Below are 18,064 nucleotides of genomic sequence, written 5' to 3'. Positions count from 1 at the left end.
CTGGGAACAATTTGAGATTTACGTCAATTTTTCTTGTTGTTTGTTTCTTTAGGTTTTTGTCATAGACAGAATCGCCGGAGCAGTACCTTTGATCCAGAGAAACGTCAGTACCCTCCAAGACGAGGTCGGTATAGTTGAGACCTTCTCCCAGAAGATGAAGAATCTTGAGAGATCCATGGTCGTTATCGGTGGTAAGGTCGCGGACTTCAGCAATGTCAAGGTCGCGACGATGAAGCTAGAAGAAAGAGCAGACAACTTTGACATAGGTCTTCAAGAAATAAACAAAGTCACGCGTTCCATGGAGGAACTACAAGAGAGAATGTTCAGGGTCAAAAGCAAGGTGTCAGAAATCGATTCGCTGATGACCATGGTTCTCATAGGAGCGAACACAACATCCAACACCATTCCCGGACCAGATGAAAGCACCGACGAGAAAGATGCCGCCATCTTGGAACTTGAAGGTCAAATTCAGGTTCTTCAATCAGCCTTGCAAAAACTAGCCTCACAGCTTGGGAACTATACAACAGAAAGCAACAAGAAGATGAACGAGCTAGAAAGGTCGATCATATTTGGAGTAAACACTCCTATTGCCGGTGCTGGTGGGGAACATGAATCGACTTCTTCTCCGGGAGCCATCATGGCATTCAGCGGCCAGTTACGAGAGGCATTGGAGAAGGTTGAAATGTTAGTAAAGGCCATGCAGAACCAGGCTACATCCATCTCGGACAACACTCTGAAGATCCGCGAGCTGGGAGACCTTGTCCAGCAGTTCGGTACAGTTTCGCCAGGCGGCAATGTCATCACGGAGCTGCAAACCAAACTGAGCATCTTAGAACAGATGCTCCAGCCTGGGAACATCCCCACTTTGGATTCTGGTAGAAGCTTCGACTTTGAAGAGCTACAGGGGATGAGGCAGCAGCTTGCAGGGGCTCTGGCGACATCAAGTGAGTTAACCAACAGGATTCAACAACTGGAGTCCCTTTACCAGTCATCCATATCATCAAAACCAACAGCATCGGCGGAGCTTTCTGCCGAAGTTGAGGAAAGGTTTGTCAAAGTTGAGAACGACAGCCTCGCAGCTCGAAAACTCATCCAGACCATCAGGGATTCTGTGGAAGCCTCTGTGCTGGAAATGCAGGTGAAATTCTAACTATTCATAATTAAATAACTTGTTCTCAATGTCTGTACACTGTAGCATATTTGTCTATGGAAGGCAACGATTGTGTCTTTTTGTGAGGCATTGAAAGATACACGCCTAACTGAAAAATCATCACACAGTGAAATTGTCTGGCTTTCATTGAATATAGATGCAATAAGGAACACTAAATTGAAACTTTTTTTGTAGGGGCAAGTTGCAAAGCTGGAAGCCTTTTCGGATACCTACAGCTCCCTCGCCAACTCTCTGAAAACAGTCAATGAGGGTGAGGCACAGGCTGACTCTCAGACCTTCAAGGTCATCGCAACTGACCTTGCCGTGCTAAAGTCGAACGTGGCGACCCTACAGAACACCATCCGGGTTTACGACCCACGGATCCTGGTGGTAGGGCAGCTGGAAATGGCCGTGGCGGAAATAGACGATCGTCTGAAGCAGCATATCTCCAGGCAGCAGAGTATGTCATCATCCAACTTACAGGTATGGAAGGAACAACAGTCCCACAGGATCCACAAAAAGTTTTGTTGCAGCTGCTTCAGAGAGTTCTTTTGTACAAAATATGCTATTGTGAGCAATAGCCACGGAAAGTGTACATAATAGCAGTTCACTAAGTCATGGACTAATCAATGGCTCACAGCTGCCAAGTGTTCACATTTAAGATTAAAATGAAGTGGATGTCAAGTGGATAGACTCTTGAAGACTGCAGGCCGCTGTTGTTGATAGTACCCACTACAGTGTCTGCGAGTTTTTATGATGAAACATATGATGACGATGAAACGACAGATGATGAGATAAGACAGAGATGAATTACTGTGTTTTCTATCTCTGTATATCCCCCTACAACACTCACAGGAACTAGCCCAGATGCAAGTGCGTTCAGAAGAAATACAGAAGACAGTGGACGGCCTTCGCGCTGCAGTAGCCAGTTTTGAGAGAAGACTACTGGAGGTGGCGTCCCAGCCAGCGACAGCGGCAATCAGTTCACCAGGCGATGCCTTCATGGAGTACCACAATGAAATATCAGAGTTGATAAATAACGCTAACCAGGTAAATAAAACACAATCTTAACGAAACACATCGTTATACTGTACTGTGTGTGCCAACAATGAGCCAGTGTTGTCGTATCGTAAGATCAGTGCGTACTCGATCGAGACGATCTATGAACTATGAAGCGTAAACTATAGCATATTTCAGAAACATTGGTCATGGATCCGGTGAAATGTATACCTTAACGGAGCATTATGTAACATTTTTGCACCAAAAACTGGAATATTTTAATTTGAAAAACATTTTCATCTGATTTAGATTTTCTTCAAGTTTCAATATATTTGTGCAATTATCTTACATTTCTTACAGATGTGTTTCCAGCTCTTGAACACACATGTGAGGCGTCATATTTTGGCACCTCCTCTTCCGGAATGACACTTATTAGCAATGGAGTAGAGTTGATTCACCTTATTTTTTTTTTATTCTTTTTTATTCCAACATGTAATCACCAGACGTGGTGACGACACACTCACGTTTCTTCAACTTATATTAATGCCACCACCAACACAGGGGACAAATACGTGACAGGACAATACTCATTTACACCTGAGCTAAGTGAGGAAAGCCCTGTAAAGTGTGCCTTTCCCAAGGGCACAAGATCGGTGGCATGCCAGGACTCGAACCCGGGACTCTTAGTTCCGAGTCGCGCACTCTGCCGCTACGCCACACGACCCCACACCTTATTTGTGAAGAAACGACCAGAACATGTCCTGATGTTACACAATGCAGTTTTAAGTCAGAGCTCTTATGTGTGTGTTTTTTTTTTTTTTTTGCAAATCTTTTGCTTGACTCATTCACCCACACGTCTGTCTACCCAGGTAAACCTGACGCTGTCCCGGCATCAGGCCGTACTGAAGACCTTACAGACTCAGTACGCGTCCAACAAGGTGATGATCAACAACATGATGGGGAGTATCCAACAGCCCAGTCAGCCCAGCCAACCTCAACAGCCCACCGTGGAGCTGGAGTCCATCGCCAGGTCAGTGTACCTCCTATACTAAAATTGTAATGATAAATAAACTTGACAAAGTAACCTTCAACACATAAAATTTAACTTTTATACTCTTATGCTTGAAAAGATGCAGGTTGATGAATTATTTAACATTTAGTCTGCTCTATCGATATAAGCGTCTAGAGTAAAGGCTGTATTCTGTATGTAGTAGCATGAACAACTTATTTCATTATCTTGAATTCTATAAAAATACAAAAATGCATTTGTTACCAACTGCAGCATTCTGGGTTGAAACTTACCATTTTTCACACAAAAAGAACTCACTCTCAAAGACATTTGTCAAATCATCGCTTGACTCATTGCGTATCAGTCCGAAGCCAGTTTGCGACCCAGGCTTTCCTAGGGACAAGGCACTTTAACTGATGTGACATGATGACACATCCACTATGCGATGTGCCATGATGACACATCGACAAGGACTTGAGTATTAATGTTGAGTCAACATTCGATTAACACAACCAGGTTGGAGACTGCAATAACCAATCACGACGCAGCTTTGAGTGACGTCAAGGCGGAAATAGCCAATCACAACTCGCAGCTGTACCAATTAAAGTCGCTGTTTGCGCAGTCTCATTCGAGTGTGTCTCAGTTCGAGTCGAAGACCACCGAGCTGGGCAACATGATCTCTGTCAACAGGTGCTGCTATGGTGTGCGCGATATGTTGTTGCGCATGCGCATGCTTTGTGTGGCAAACGCACTGTGTGACGTCATGAACACAAAGTACCAGTGGCAACTTTTGTGTCGCCTAGCGCCTGCGCACTTCTGACGCCACGTTTTACCGACCCCATGTCCTATCTCACGTGCATGTGTTTTATAAAGCAGCACGTGTATATGGCAAATACGTACACTTGGTGTGGATTTTCACATGCTACACATATATGAAGCGCGCATGGATATAACGCCACTGCATGGCCTGGGAGTAAACCGGCTTTTTTGAACGCTGCCGCTGTTCTCCAGTAGACATGTGCAGAGTGGGGCCATTCAGAGACTGGAAAGAAGGACGGGACGACTTGAGGGAAGAGTTAACGGCTTTAGCATGGACATTGCCAAAGTCAGGTACCGGTCTCATCACTTTTTGTTGGTTAAGCCCCTGTCACACATTCACGGATTTGGCCTCCGAACACTAGCCGAACGTCCCCCAACCATGGTTAGGAGGAGGTCGGTGCAACGCTGGCTGTTGTTCGGTCGACTGATATTCGGGGACATTTTTATTTGAGAGAACGTCAAGAATGTGTGACAGGGTCTTTAGACTTGTAGCTCAATAGTTAGACTTGCTATTGTAGTCGGTCGTGTTTTAGATCTATTGTAAAATTCTTATAACTGACGAAAAATCTTGTATTTTGAGATTTTACTTTTGCTTGATATGACTGATAAGTATATTGACTTTTGCTTGTTTTGAGCTAAAATGCCTAGAAATATTGTACCCAGGAATACCATTGACTTGGTGAATTTGACGGTATCCAAAATGGAGAATCAAGTCCGTGTCTTCTCACTCATGAATCAGGTGGGTACCACGTGATCATATCTTGTCCTTCACGTGATGATCACATGTATGTTGACCTTGAATGCTGCGTTTCTTTACACGCAGGTGGTACATAGTAAGCTTGAATGTCATTTTGTACACATAATTTCGAAAACTTTCCCATCGTAACCGAATATATCTCGAGCTCATGCACTTTTGCCTTTGAAAGACCTCACGGATAACGTTGCCTCGTTGTTGTCTAATTTGCACGTTTATGTAATGCATGTCTTTGTCTTACGCACGCTCATGACACGTGCCAGTCACGTGACTACGATACCACGGAGCTCATGAACATAACATTGGATAGCGTGGACGAGAACAATGGCACCATATTACCCACAATTCAGGTGGGTGTCACGTGATGTCAATTCTTGCAGTTCACACCTCATGAAGACCAGAAGATAACATTTTCCTTAAAACCCCTGCTGCATAATCTCGATAAGATTAATAACACTAATCATACTGACAGGTTCAACTTTTCGACTGGCTGGCAACAACGGAATGACGTCACCATCATCATCATCCGCCATTTTGGTTTGCTAACCAGGGGTGTCTCTGCACGTGATTTTGTAGAAAAGACGTTTTGTTTTGTTCTTACTGTGTAGTTCTGGAGGCATCCCGTACTGACATATTGACATCGCAACCTGCAGCTGCCTTATAAAAATTTGTACGCAACGGTAGTATAGTATACAGCGTTAAAAAAAGAACTTTTAAGGACGATATGGCTTGCATACAACGTTGTACAGTACATGCAAAGCATTGTAAAACCGTCCCTTGTTATAGAAGAAGATTCATAGAAACATGAACGTTTTGTCGTTAGATTTGCCAGAGAACTTTTGGCGTTACCATGGAAAACTGTATGTATCAGAGAGCTGTATGTATCGTTTAAAAGCAGATGGTAGCGGTAGCTGTCCCAATTTTGTGAGCACAGACAGTGCAGGTATTGACTGTAATTCAGGAACCATTATTGTATCCACCTTTAGTTTTAGTTCTTAATTTTTCAGTCCTTGGATAGAAATTATAGTTGTAAGACCGAAGGTACTTGCTCAGTTGTAGGCAACTGTAGCTGTTCTTTTTGTTTGTGATGCTAGCATATTTTGTAAGCAATGCTGGCAATGTCGCCATGTTACACCATCACAGAAAATCACCAGGATCGGCGACCAGACCCGGCAACTGTCACAGCTGAGAAGTGACGTCACTGTGTTGAACAACGGCCTGGTCCGTCTGAACCGTGACCTGCTGATGATGCGCAGTGACCTGGCCAACAAGACCGGGGCTGTCGACCAGCTCACCAGGCTCAACATCACCGGAGCCATGCAACAGATCGGGACAAAGCTGCTCAGTCTGGAGGCTGCAGTGAACGGTCATTCAGGTATGTCTCAGAAGTAACGTTTTGAGTGGCAGATCCGTAATCGTGGGTTTGTGTATCTGTTTTTGTCCTGGAGTAGGTTGACAGCACGTGGGTTTGAAACATGCAGAATGACGGGATGTCATCAAAGGTCTCAGAATCTGACCGGAAGCAAAAGCGACATGGGGACAATTCAGGATTACACACTTCCTGGGAGTCTGTAGTCTCCAATTTCTTGTGTATAGTTTGTCAAATGAGCTATGTATGTCTTCTCTTTATCGTTGTCATCGCCATGCGATCCATTCGAGAAAGAGGGCAACACGCGGTACGTGTCGACCAGATTCTAGTCACCTGTTTCTCCAAGTTTGTGTTCTGTGTTTGTACGTCTGCTGCTGTGTTTCTTGCTTGTGTCATTGTCTTCAGCGTCTACATGACATGACTACTGTCAAGTGGTATTCATCAGTTCTTCTGTCTGCTTGACTTGTAAATTTCATCGATTCTACATCATATATTGTCAGCTTGACATGCAATGTTCATCCATTCCACATGTATTTTCACGTGTTTTCTCATCCATCTGAAAGCAAAGCGTCCCCGACGACCAAAACCAAAAGGTCAGGCATCTGGACGACGTGCACAGGCACTGGCGTTCAATGGGCCAGGTTAGTAATACAGTGTCCTTCGACATGCGAGATTCAATCTTACTCATTCTTGTTTTGTGCCATTTACCACTATGTATACATAGCAGACAGTGTTGTCCATTTCCAATGACAATCTGACACAGTATATGGTCATTCATCTTGTGTTTTTTATACACATCAAACTGCTCTACGGCCGTGTTACTTCTTACTTGCTACGGCCGTGTTACTATACTTTGTATCATTCACTTTGCACCATTGTTTCTGTGTACATCTTTGTCCTTCATTTCACATCATGCATATGGTTATCTCTTTAGGATCCTACATCGATCACGTACAGCTGAACAGGAGGATGCGTACGTAACGTCCTGGTGATTTTTTCATAACCAAAACTCATCTTTTCTAACTCGATCTAGGTATTCTAGGCATAGATGCCCTTACTACTACCATGGAGATTCAATCTAGTGTTTACCACGACTAATAGATGATATAGTCCTTTATGTCGACTTTTTTTCATGCAGTTCGTTCATACAACTTATCACCTTGTCATTCTTTCTAAAAACTTTTCGTCGCACTCTGTCGGATTTAGGTTACTGGTAGGTATTAGTTTCATAATATACCCTAAATGCAGAAATGTCACTATGCTTATGAACTATTACAACTAATATTATTAGAATCACGCCTAGTTTATTGTAGCATTAAATCCATTAAGCAACATAACATTTAAATTGTTTATACTTAGGCCGCATAATGTATCATAATGGCAATTATTTCATGGATGCATAGGAAATTCAAATCATGTCACTTCAAAACCTATGAAATATATAAAATCAAATCAATGGAATCTATGAACTAAATATTGTCAAGAAAAACCCTACACTTTAACTCTGTGCATATGGTACCTATATCATGTTCTATCTCCAGGTGTCCTGGAAGCGTTGATTGACGAAGCCAAGTCGAAATTCGAGGAACATGGCGGAGATATCGAGAAGCTGAAGACCATGGACACCAACTTCGACTACAGGCTTAACATACAGGTATGTCTGAATCAGCCAAAACGTAATTCTTAACACATTGTTGGGACGAAATGGGGAAGACAAAATGCACAAAATACACAATTGAAATAAATGCATGTATTTTCAAAACCAAGTGTAGTGATTTTGCTTTAAGTAAAACAGACATACTGTGAACTACTGTGTTGATGATTCTATTCTTTCTTTTCCTTTTTTCAGGTCCAGAAAATCATGTCCCTTGAGAATGATCGAGGCGCCATCGAAAACGCCCTCAAGAAACACCAGGAGATCATCCAGCGATTGGACGGCACCATGACCAATCAGAACACCGTTCTCTCCAGCCTAGAAGAAAAGATGTCGTCGGGAGAGACTGCGAAGCTGACGGAAAATTCCGTTGAGAACGAGTTGGGAGGACTCAGCTCAACTCTCATTGGTCGGCTGGAGAAGGCAATGACCAATCACAGCCTTGCGATTGTGGACATTCAGAAAAGTCTATCCCTCCATGATCAGAACGTGGTACGACTAGATACAATGGTAAGTGTGCACCACGACATACTATCCCGGGTCAAAACAACATCAGCAGAATTTAGAACAGACATTGACACATTACAGACTACCATTAAAGACTTACAAATGCAAGTTGAAGAGGGAGGCACTACGATCTTACCAACCGGAGATCTTGAGGTCGACCTGGTCACCGAATCAGTAAATAACAATTCCCGTTCTCTTGTCCAAGTTCGTCAGTCAATCACCGATATAATTGAGAATCTAGGGAAAATGGAGGCTGTGGTAGAAGATCTGAGGCAAACAACTTCGAGCGTTGAGCCCTCAGCCAATCAGAACGGCGCAGATGACATCATTACGCCTGAGCGAGCCAATGAGCTCGTCGCAAACAACCCACTTGTCACGCAACTTGCGAATCGTCTGGCCAATCACAGCCTGGCCATAGATGTTTTACAAGATATCACGCAGGCGCAGTACAGGCAGGTGGGTTGAAGCGATCGTGCAAATCGTCGTCTTGTCTGCAGCCGTACAAGCTTTGCAAAAGTCTCGTCCATGAAACAGCCCGGTCCGCATAGACGCAGCGTATTCACTTACACCCATAGCTGCATTGCTGGCACTACGTAAGCTAGTTTTTAGATAAACTGCATTAACGTTACATTTTGGCTGTCCACGTATTTTTTCTTCTTCGCCGCACTAAAGTTTCAACTGGTGCCAATGCGTGCCATTACAGCCGGCCCATCCCTTCCGTGTTTTAACACATTGCAGCGTAGCTATAGTGGGTTTATTCCCCGGCACTCTGCAGCTAAACTTTAACCCTTTATGGATTTATTTTACGTGTACATTTATATATTGTACATTCTCTGGGCCTACATGTAACGTTTCTCCCACACCGACTTTATGCTTCTCTTGTCGCTGGAAGCCCGGTGGCTCGTCGATCATCGTCGCGGAGACTGTGTTATAATGTATGATAATAACACTGAGTGTTGATGCCAAGTATCGTTTTTGTTGATGTTAAGTGTACGTTTTAACTTACTAGTATCAATTTGTAGCATCAATGTCAGGTTTGACACCTCCATGTAAGTGGCCATATCTTTGAAGCAACTTGTCTGTCTGATGTCTCGATCACACTACTCTGTATCACTCTTTTGGCTTGTAGTTCTACTTGGTCTACTTCCTTCATTATGTTTGTCTCGTCTTTATAACTCTGTGGCTTGTGCCCTAACACTGTCTCAACTTGCTGTTTGTATCGTCTTTGTATCCTTCCGCCAAGACATACCATCTGGCCCGTGCTTTGTCCAACCTGCGTGAAGTGGCTGTATTCGATCGCAAACAGGTCAGTCCGCCATATTCTGCTGTGACACTGGTGTCCAATTCGTTACTGTCTTTCCATGTTTTACTGTTTGCAACAGCCGTTGCTTCTGACTGTCGTTGTGTCGCTGTTCTTTGTAGCCAGGTATCCATTCCTATTTTATAATATCATCTTGTACCTTTCTGTCCCTCTTTAAACTAGATATGACAGGCATGGTTACTTGGCTAGAAGACCAACTCCTGTCCCTATCACACATGCAATGCTGTGGTGCCATTCTCTCTTCTTTACAAGTTTTACTAATTTAGCATGAAAGTTTATCTGTGTTGGTACAAATCATTATGAAATAAAGACTGAGCTTTAACTTCCAACACTAGATACAGAATTGTATCTAGTAGATTCCAACTAGATTCCAAGTAGATTCCAACACTAGATACAGAATTGGGACATACCCCAAATTACCCCTGAACAGAGACGGGGGGCGACACAAGTTATCTGGCACGTATGACCCGCTACTACGGTCACGTGTCTCTGACGTCACGTTCCAAGAGTAGACGGGTCCATTCCGTGAACAAGGTTGATGGAGTCAACGGAAAATTTGGGGTAAGTCCCAATTCTGTATCTAGTGTTGGAAGTTAAAGTTCAGTCTTTATTTCATAACGTTTTGCTAATATTTAAACGTTATCTTATCAAGGACAACCTACTCTTGCATTGCCCAGATCGGAGAGCTTGAAACCGAGGTGGGAGAAAGGTTCGCCGAAATGTCGTCGCGTTTCGACGCGGTGTCCGCAGACGTGGATGCACGTATCGCTGCGGTGGCGACCACCATGGGCGGCGGGGAGGGTGAAGATGGCGGCAGCTTCCTGGAGAGGCCTGACGAGGAACTGTCCGACCTGAAGTACGCCATCGACAAGCTGGACGGCAGGACGTTTGCTCTGGAGCTCACCATGCGGAACCACAGCGGGGCTATCAGGTACGTAATTGGTAAACAGCCCTACAGACTCCTATTATTTTAGAAGCGTTTGCTCATAAAATTACATTGTGTGCCCACAGCCTCTTGAGTTATGTTGCACACATGCAAAAACACAACCCACTGAAACAACGTACAAACACGACAGGTGAACCGTTTTCGAACTTGACCTTCGTTTCCACAACCGTTCATAACCTACCAAATTTTTCATAATCATAGCAGTACACAGCACTCTGAATTTTGATGGTGATCCTAAGTCAAAACAATCAGTCTGGAATCCCTGTAAAGCACAAAAAAAGTGCAACAAACCCACCATTACATCACGCAGAATAAAGAAATTCGTAGACACATTACCATGGAGATTCGGCTGGAAATTGTCACACGAAGAGAAAATAAGCACGATCTAAATCTTCATTCCTTTTACCTACCTTTTTTTACCTACCCTGCATTTTAGTTTCCTCCGTGAGGACGTGGACCTTCTGGCCTACGGCAGCAGTGGGGATGGGGCTTCTCCTGCCTCGGGCGTGGATGTTCAGGTAAAGACTTTACATAATACCGTTTTCCCTATTCTTTCGCACTACATGCTGGCTGTGAGCTGTTATCAGTCTTAGCAATGGATTCATTCCTGTCAAATATCGATTGTGTTTTATGTTAACCTTCGCAGAAGGAAAACATACATGTATTGTTTTTGCTCTCTTTCTTCTTCCTCTTCTTCTTCTCCCAACAAATAAGGTCAATGACATGAACCAGACGTCTGTCGCCATGGTAACTGGTGTTAGGTTACATCATGTTACAATTTTATAGCAGGAATGATTTAGACCCCAGTCACCATATATATGAATGCGTGTTGGTAAGAATTAACAGAGCAGACCATATACGAAACTAAACATTATGCATTTGCTTTGCCTGTCTTGTTTCAAATTAAGTTTTATCATCCAACAGCTGATCCAGCGTCTCCAGGAGACCACGAGAAGACAGTCCGCCATGTTGGAAGGACACTCCGCCGCCATCTCGGAGATCTCAGTGAAGATGGACGACATCGCCAGGCTTCAGCAGCATACCCTACACCCAGATACTGCCAGTACCCATGGTTCATTGCGCTTTCTACTGATCAACTAGACGTATACATTTATTCCTATGATATATTGTGGGGTCGTATGGCGTAGCGGCAGAGTACGCGACTCGGAACTGTGCCCTTGGGAAAGGCACTTTACACGACTTTCTTCACTTAGCTCAGGTGTAAATGAGTATTGTCCTGTAATGTATTTGTCCCCTGTGTTGGTGGCTGCATTAATATAAGTTGAAAAAAACTTGAGTATGTCGTCACCACGTCTGGTGATTACATGTTGGGATAAAAATCGTCTGGTGATTACATGTTGGGATAAAATTTTAAAAAATTATAATAATAATAATATAGAATTTAATACCTAAGTTCATCTGTATAGGTTTTGAAGTTTATCTACCGGTAATGATCAAGGTGTAACAAAGTTTCAAGAAAGCTCAAGATCTAGCAACATTTGGTTTTCTTTGAAAAGTAGCAAGTAGACCATGGAATCAGAAGGTGGAGTGCCTTACTTAGAGGGTGCTACACGTACATCAGATTCATTTCAAGAACAAAAGGAAGGACTTGCCGCTTTCGTACGGTACAATGTCTTAAGTGTGTGTTTCCTTGTCGTTCTGTAGGCTCTAATTCTCCGGACACTACTAAGATCTGGACGGTGGTCACCAGCCATAACAACACGCTGGCTAGGATGGAGGTGGAGATGAAGGTTCTGGCAGACTATCTGGAAGGACAGGTCAGGGAATATGCGTTAAGATATTCCCTTTAGGGACCTCTTAAATTTTGTTCGTATCAATATAAGAAGAGGACTTGGAAAAATAATTTTCTAATTGTGGATATATACAATAGTGTAATACAAAGAAATCGGACGGACTCATGTATTCTAATATAAAAGTTCCATCTGTACTGTAGTAATTCTGTTACTTCCTGTTGTATTCTAATATAAAAGTTCCATCTGCACCTCCCTTATATGATGACAAATGTTACTGACTTATGTTAAACTTAAATGTTAATGACTCGACCATTTACCAACTCAATCATTTACCAACTCTAAATGTTGATGGCTCATTTACCAACCTTATGAAATTATTTACGGATCTAATTGTTACTGTATCGCAGAGCCGAGAGTCCCGTCCGCCGGCGTCCGGGTCCGACACGTCCGGCTTCACCATGCTGTCCCGCTCGGTGGCGCAGGTGGAGCTGGACCTGCGCAGTCAGGAGGAGACGCTGCAGTACCTGGGGGCGGACATCACCAGACTCCGCCTGGACCTGGACAAGGTCAACACAACGGCCTGGAGCAGGAAGGTCGGGGGTTTTGTATATGGATTTATGTTTATGAATATTTATACCTATAATATGTTTATGTATCCCCGAAAATAGATTCGTGAAGTTTGCACAATATAGGGTATTGGTATTTCCTTTTTCACGACCAGCAATGTCTCTTATACCTTGCTGACTTTTCAGTGTCTATCAGACACTTTCCTCAGAGCTTCTGACTGGAGTTCGGCTTCTCGCCGCTCTATGTAGCTGATGTAGATGGCGCTTTTGCGGCGAGAACACAATCCCAAACAAGGGGAGATACAACATCTGACAGTTTTTTTTGGGACGTCGTTTAGGTCGAAGGTCAAATATACAAATCCCCAAGCAAACATTTAAACTGGTAAAGTTGCTCTTGTCCAAGTTTTATGAATGTTTACCTCACTCATTACTTCCTTGTCCCTAAAACTAAAGAGTGAGTATTTCCAAACTTCATTCTGTCTACAGATGTCAACAGGAAGTAACGCAGGTGTCACCGGAAGTGAGGACATCTGGGAAGCCCTTGCCGCCATCGAGGACAAGAACGAGCAGCAGGAGGACATCATCCAGTCTCACACGTCAGACATCTCCAGCCTGCTGGCGACCAGTCGGGACCTCAGCAGCCGGCTCAGCGGTCTGTCGTCTACCGGCGGGCCTGAGGGCGTCCCGGCGGGCGAACTGGCAGGAATCGTCGCTGACCTCAACGACCTGAAGGTACTTTGACCTTGAATTTACTGCACAAAATTCGTCTTACTCTAAATCTAGCCTGGCTGCCATCCTCCATAGTTTCAGCCGGCTCTCTCACAGTGGTAGACAGAGACATTACATTGGGGATCCGGCGGAAACTACGGAGGATGGTACCCAGACTAGAGTTTGATAAACCGTGATATCAGCACACAAGCAAAATGTTATATGCGTCACTGTTTGGACGAAACTACAGCCTTCGACTTCGTCAGGAAGGCTAACCCTCATGTCTGACATGTGACTTGACAGACATGTGACTACAGTGATGAGTCAAAGGTGACTAGAAGTCCATACCGACCCCTGTCTCTTTCGTGCATGTCTATCTATGTCTACCTTGTTCCTCCAACAACCAGGACACGTCAATGGACTAATAAGTATGTAGGTACTCGTAGGTCTCACTCATGTGATGCACCAGGAACACATTTTGTGAATGCTTAACACAATTCCTTCTTTGGGGTCGTGTGGCGTAGCGGCAGTGTACGCGACTCGGAACTTAGAGTCCCGGGTTCGAGTCCTGACATGCCACCGATCTTGTGCCCTTGGGAAAGGCACTTTACACGACTTTCCTCACTTAGCTCAGGTGTAAATGAGTATTGTCCTGTCATGTATTTGTCCCCTGTGTTGGTGGCGGCATTAATATAAGTTGAAAAAACTTGAGTGTGCCGTCCCTGCGTCTGGTGATTGCATGTTGGAATAAAAAAAATTCCTTCTTTCGTTTTTTGTTAACCTCTAGGAGAAGTACACCAACATGACATCGACGGTGCGCTTCGTGCAGCAGCTGAGTAACAAGGCGGGCATCGCGGCCACGGAGTGGAACAAGAAGCGGGCGTTCTTCGAGCGGCTGTTGGACTCACACACCAGCGCTATTCTCCAGGTCAGCCTCTTGTGAAAAACGTCCAGGCTTATTCGCCACAAAACGATACAGAGCAGCAGGGGTCCTAGCCTGGTTTCCAGGGCCTACACAGGCCTGTTCCTCGCCTCCAGGGCCAACATGCCCCCAAGGAAATCATACCACAGCACCCCTCAGTTAGGGTGCTATGGATCTGGCATCCAGGCTACAGGGTTCCCACTGATCTGCCGCAAAATCCTGATGCAACGTTGACCAAACATCCAACGAAACTGTTAAAAATCCGGGTTTCGCGACTGCACAGTACGTTCTGCCAACGTGCTCTAAGCCCAAGACCCTTTTTAAAAGCATTTCTTTTTTTTTTGCTAGTACGTCTTTGTCCCAATGTGTTCTAATGACGTTTATATTTATGACGTTTACCACATCTCCCACAGTTGATGGACAAGACCAACGCCATAGACGCCCAGATCGCGCGCGCTCTACCTCTTGTCTCTTGTGTCTCTAAGTCTTTTTTTTTATTTTCACCACTATATAGATTTCAATGTGTTCTAATGATGCTAAACATTTCTCCCGCAGTTGATGGACAAGACCAACGCCATAGACGCCCAGATGTCTCTCCACCTCTCCGAGAACAAGATGCAGTCGTCTTCAGGGGGGCGGTCCGGGGGGAGATCGGGAGAGCGGTCAGGGGGGAGGTCTGCCGGCCGGAGAAGGAAACAACAGGGGGGTGAAGAGAGGGGGTGACCCAAACAACGTATTGTAACGTAGGTACATCGTAAAGTACGTATTAGAGGGAGCGTTGATATAGAATTGCAGTCAAAATTTAGTATGGGTCATAGTGACGAACACTAGTTAGTGTTTCAACTTACAAGTGTATCATTCGCAACACTAATAGATGGAATGGATGAATAAGGATTGGGGATTCCAATATGTAATTGTTCTGCAGTCAAAATTCAGTAAGAGTCATAGTGACGAATACTGGTTAGTGTTTTAACTTACAAGCGTATACATTAATTCGCAACACTAACAGGGATGGATGAATAAGGATTGGGGATTCCAATATGTAATTGTACTGCAGTCAAAATTCAGTATGGGTCAGTGACGAATACTGGTTAGTGTTTTAACTTACAAACGTAACATTAATTCGCAACACTAACAGGAATGGATGAATAAGGATTGGGAATTACAATATATTTTAAAATCTCGCTGCCCTCTGATCTTTCTATTTCCTTCTACAAAATTTGTAGAAGGGAGAAGAGAGCTAGTGCGTAAGTAGCATTCAGTAACGTTTTAAAAAGTGATAAGAGATAGTCAAAAGCTAGGTTGTTTTGTTTAGAAATGAATAGTCTTAATGCTTGTATAAGTTGCTGCTTAATGATGAAAGGGTAACATTTGTAATGGTCGTATTTTTGGTTGGATAGTTTTATAATTACAATTGTGGCATCAGCAATTATTCAATTAATTTTTATTGCTAAATCTATAATTATGTTAACCAAATGACGATATTTACCTTTACTTTCTAAAATATTTTATATAAAGAAATAAGATTGTTGATTGTGAAGTCTAATGTGGAATTGATAATAGAAGATTCTATTGATGTGGAAAATTTCAGGCCAGGTGAACATCACGTAACCGTTAGTAAGAATTTTGTATTTACGAATAAGGCCACAGCAAGTAATTTTTATGGATGACATCAGCGCGCGCATTAATTTTTGCCTGACTTTGGAAAAAAAACACAAGAAATTTGGTTGCCTTCTGACAGTGGTCAACATGCCGAAAATGGGCAAAGATGTCTGCTGCCATGCCGGAACGTGGATGGCAAATAACATAAAGAGAGGAGACAAGACAATGCTCTGATTTAATGTTTTGATGCAGTTATATGAGATGCTGGCTGTGTATATGTGATGTTCCCACTGAATCAAAACCATTTGCACAATGATTGAGTTAAAATTTTAAAATGTAGGACCTTGTTTTTTTCGGCCCGTCTTGTTTTTTTTTCGCCCGCTCGCATTAAATTTGGAGTCTGCGGAGGATGTCATCCATAAAATTTACTTGCTGTGGCCTAATATTTCTCTTCTTGGTAAAGATAAGACATGGACAAGGAAACAGACAAGAATGACTACTTAACCAGATACGTATGCTTATATTAATGAATCATTTATTTCTGTATTAATTAATTCAATATTGCTCTTATTTACATCAATCGCATGTGTAAGTTTGGAGGTTCATAATGTTTTGCTTCATAACTGAACATTTTGTAGTTGTTACGTTTCGTAGGAAAGATTGATTTGTTAAAGACTATCGGAATCATATTCAGCAAGCAAGGGGGCTGTCCTACACAGAGTTATTCTATTTTGTATATACGAGATAAACAGGTACGTGAATAAACTACCTCTTTTAATACCAACCCGTCTAACGTATCATTTTTTAAAATCTTCATTGAAACGATCACACAAGTAGACACAGTTAAGTTGGACTTGCTATCAACCTCCAGACCACCCATTTCGGTGGAGAATCAAACCTAATACGTTCCAGGCGAAAGTAAGTGTTACTATAGGTCAAGCCTGTGTCGAAACGAACACAGCACTGTGTAACAAACGCAGCACTGTGTTACATACATGAACTTCACCGTAAGGTGGCGCTGTGACACGGTAAGGACGAGAAGCAACAAACGATCACCTTTCAAACGGTGCCCTTCAGGCAGGATGGAGACGATTTATCTTTTTTCAATGCACTTTACATTTATTCTTTTGCGCTAAGTTTGCTTTCTAAAAATAGGCAGACTAGGCGTTCCTGGTGTAGTATGCTCACGAAAAAAACTGATACGACCCAGTACCTTATTCACGTTCTTCTGGGACTTTAAATATACACATATACACAATACCTCGAAAAAAAGTTTCCGGCCCACCCTAGTAGAGTAACATTGGACTTTGTGCCGATAGTTTCAAGTAAGTGCTATAGTTTATTTTCTTGTTTCTCCGAAAGGCAGTTGGAATGAGAATGGCATTCTCATCACAAAGCTAGAAGTCCCAAAAAGACCATTTGAAAGGCTGCACGCTTCCCACTATTTTGGCAACAGCGGTTTTACACCAAAAATAAATAGTACACTTTTCAGTACACGCCTGACTTAACATACATTTATTGTGTAAATAGTGTAATCTATAGTCTTTGAGGAATTCAAGTACGTCTATTGTCTAGCACCCTGTTCAACCCATTAATGAAACTCCCTTTAATTCTGTCCTCCCATCAAAACCATTACAGAGTTGTCCCGATTTGAAAAGACCACAGAACTTTGGCCAAGTCTTGCGTTCAGGCCTGTATAGATGTCTTCTTCCTAATCGATGGCTACACAGGAGTCACTACAAAAGGTAAGTCCTGTGGTTTTCTCACTTCACCCAATATGTAATCAAGATTTCTATTTCTCCTGTGATTTGATAACAGTAGTTGCTATGAATTCAGCCTTGCCTATGCACACTGTTCCTTGATGCGTGACGATCATATAATTGTGAAAACTTTCACCTTTACCATGTATCTATACAAGCTGGTAACAAACCATTCTTGTAAAAAGTCCTAATAAGTTTAATATGGGGGTGAATTTGGTGATGTG

General features: G+C 43.1%; 2 protein-coding genes across 2 annotated transcripts in view; both read left to right on the top strand.

Annotated features, from left to right (window-relative positions):
* LOC109467327 overlaps positions 1–11,629 on the top strand; it is a 40,197-nt gene extending 28,568 nt beyond the window's left edge. Inside the window, exons 11-23 of the mRNA XM_019765272.1 lie at positions 53–1,138; positions 1,346–1,633; positions 2,006–2,200; positions 3,019–3,179; positions 4,170–4,268; positions 4,641–4,716; positions 4,995–5,081; positions 5,875–6,106; positions 7,642–7,754; positions 7,950–8,264; positions 10,260–10,513; positions 10,965–11,046; positions 11,453–11,629. Coding sequence (XP_019620831.1) covers positions 53–1,138; positions 1,346–1,633; positions 2,006–2,200; positions 3,019–3,179; positions 4,170–4,268; positions 4,641–4,716; positions 4,995–5,081; positions 5,875–6,106; positions 7,642–7,754; positions 7,950–8,264; positions 10,260–10,513; positions 10,965–11,046; positions 11,453–11,629 — 3,165 coding nt within the window. The remainder of the gene's footprint in view (positions 1–52; positions 1,139–1,345; positions 1,634–2,005; positions 2,201–3,018; positions 3,180–4,169; positions 4,269–4,640; positions 4,717–4,994; positions 5,082–5,874; positions 6,107–7,641; positions 7,755–7,949; positions 8,265–10,259; positions 10,514–10,964; positions 11,047–11,452) is intronic.
* A 570-nt stretch (positions 11,630–12,199) lies between these two features.
* Positions 12,200–16,198, top strand: LOC109467437. The gene is made up of 5 exons (XM_019765411.1): positions 12,200–12,306; positions 12,690–12,875; positions 13,335–13,580; positions 14,344–14,484; positions 15,034–16,198. The coding sequence occupies exons 1-5, from the start codon at positions 12,262–12,264 to the stop codon at positions 15,199–15,201; spliced, it is 786 nt and encodes a 261-aa protein (XP_019620970.1). The 5' UTR covers positions 12,200–12,261; the 3' UTR covers positions 15,202–16,198.
* The last annotated feature ends 1,866 nt before the right edge of the window (positions 16,199–18,064 follow it).

The sequence above is a fragment of the Branchiostoma belcheri genome, unplaced genomic scaffold, assembly GCF_001625305.1.
Source record: "Branchiostoma belcheri isolate BF01 breed outbred unplaced genomic scaffold, Haploidv18h27 scaffold18, whole genome shotgun sequence".
NCBI classification, from domain to species: Eukaryota; Metazoa; Chordata; class Leptocardii; order Amphioxiformes; family Branchiostomatidae; genus Branchiostoma; species Branchiostoma belcheri.
Note: the sequence above shows the minus strand (reverse complement) of the source record. Positions and strands in the feature narration are given on the sequence as shown.

Excerpts from the sequence above, each read along its gene's own strand:
- LOC109467437 (XM_019765411.1), top strand. The coding sequence starts at position 12,262 with ATGGAGGTGGAGATGAAGGTTCTGGCAGACTATCTGGAAGGACAG. Across the intron at positions 12,307-12,689 it reads CAGACTATCTGGAAGGACAG|AGCCGAGAGTCCCGTCCGCC; the intron begins GTCAGGGAATAT and ends ACTGTATCGCAG. Across the intron at positions 13,581-14,343 it reads CTGACCTCAACGACCTGAAG|GAGAAGTACACCAACATGAC; the intron begins GTACTTTGACCT and ends GTTAACCTCTAG.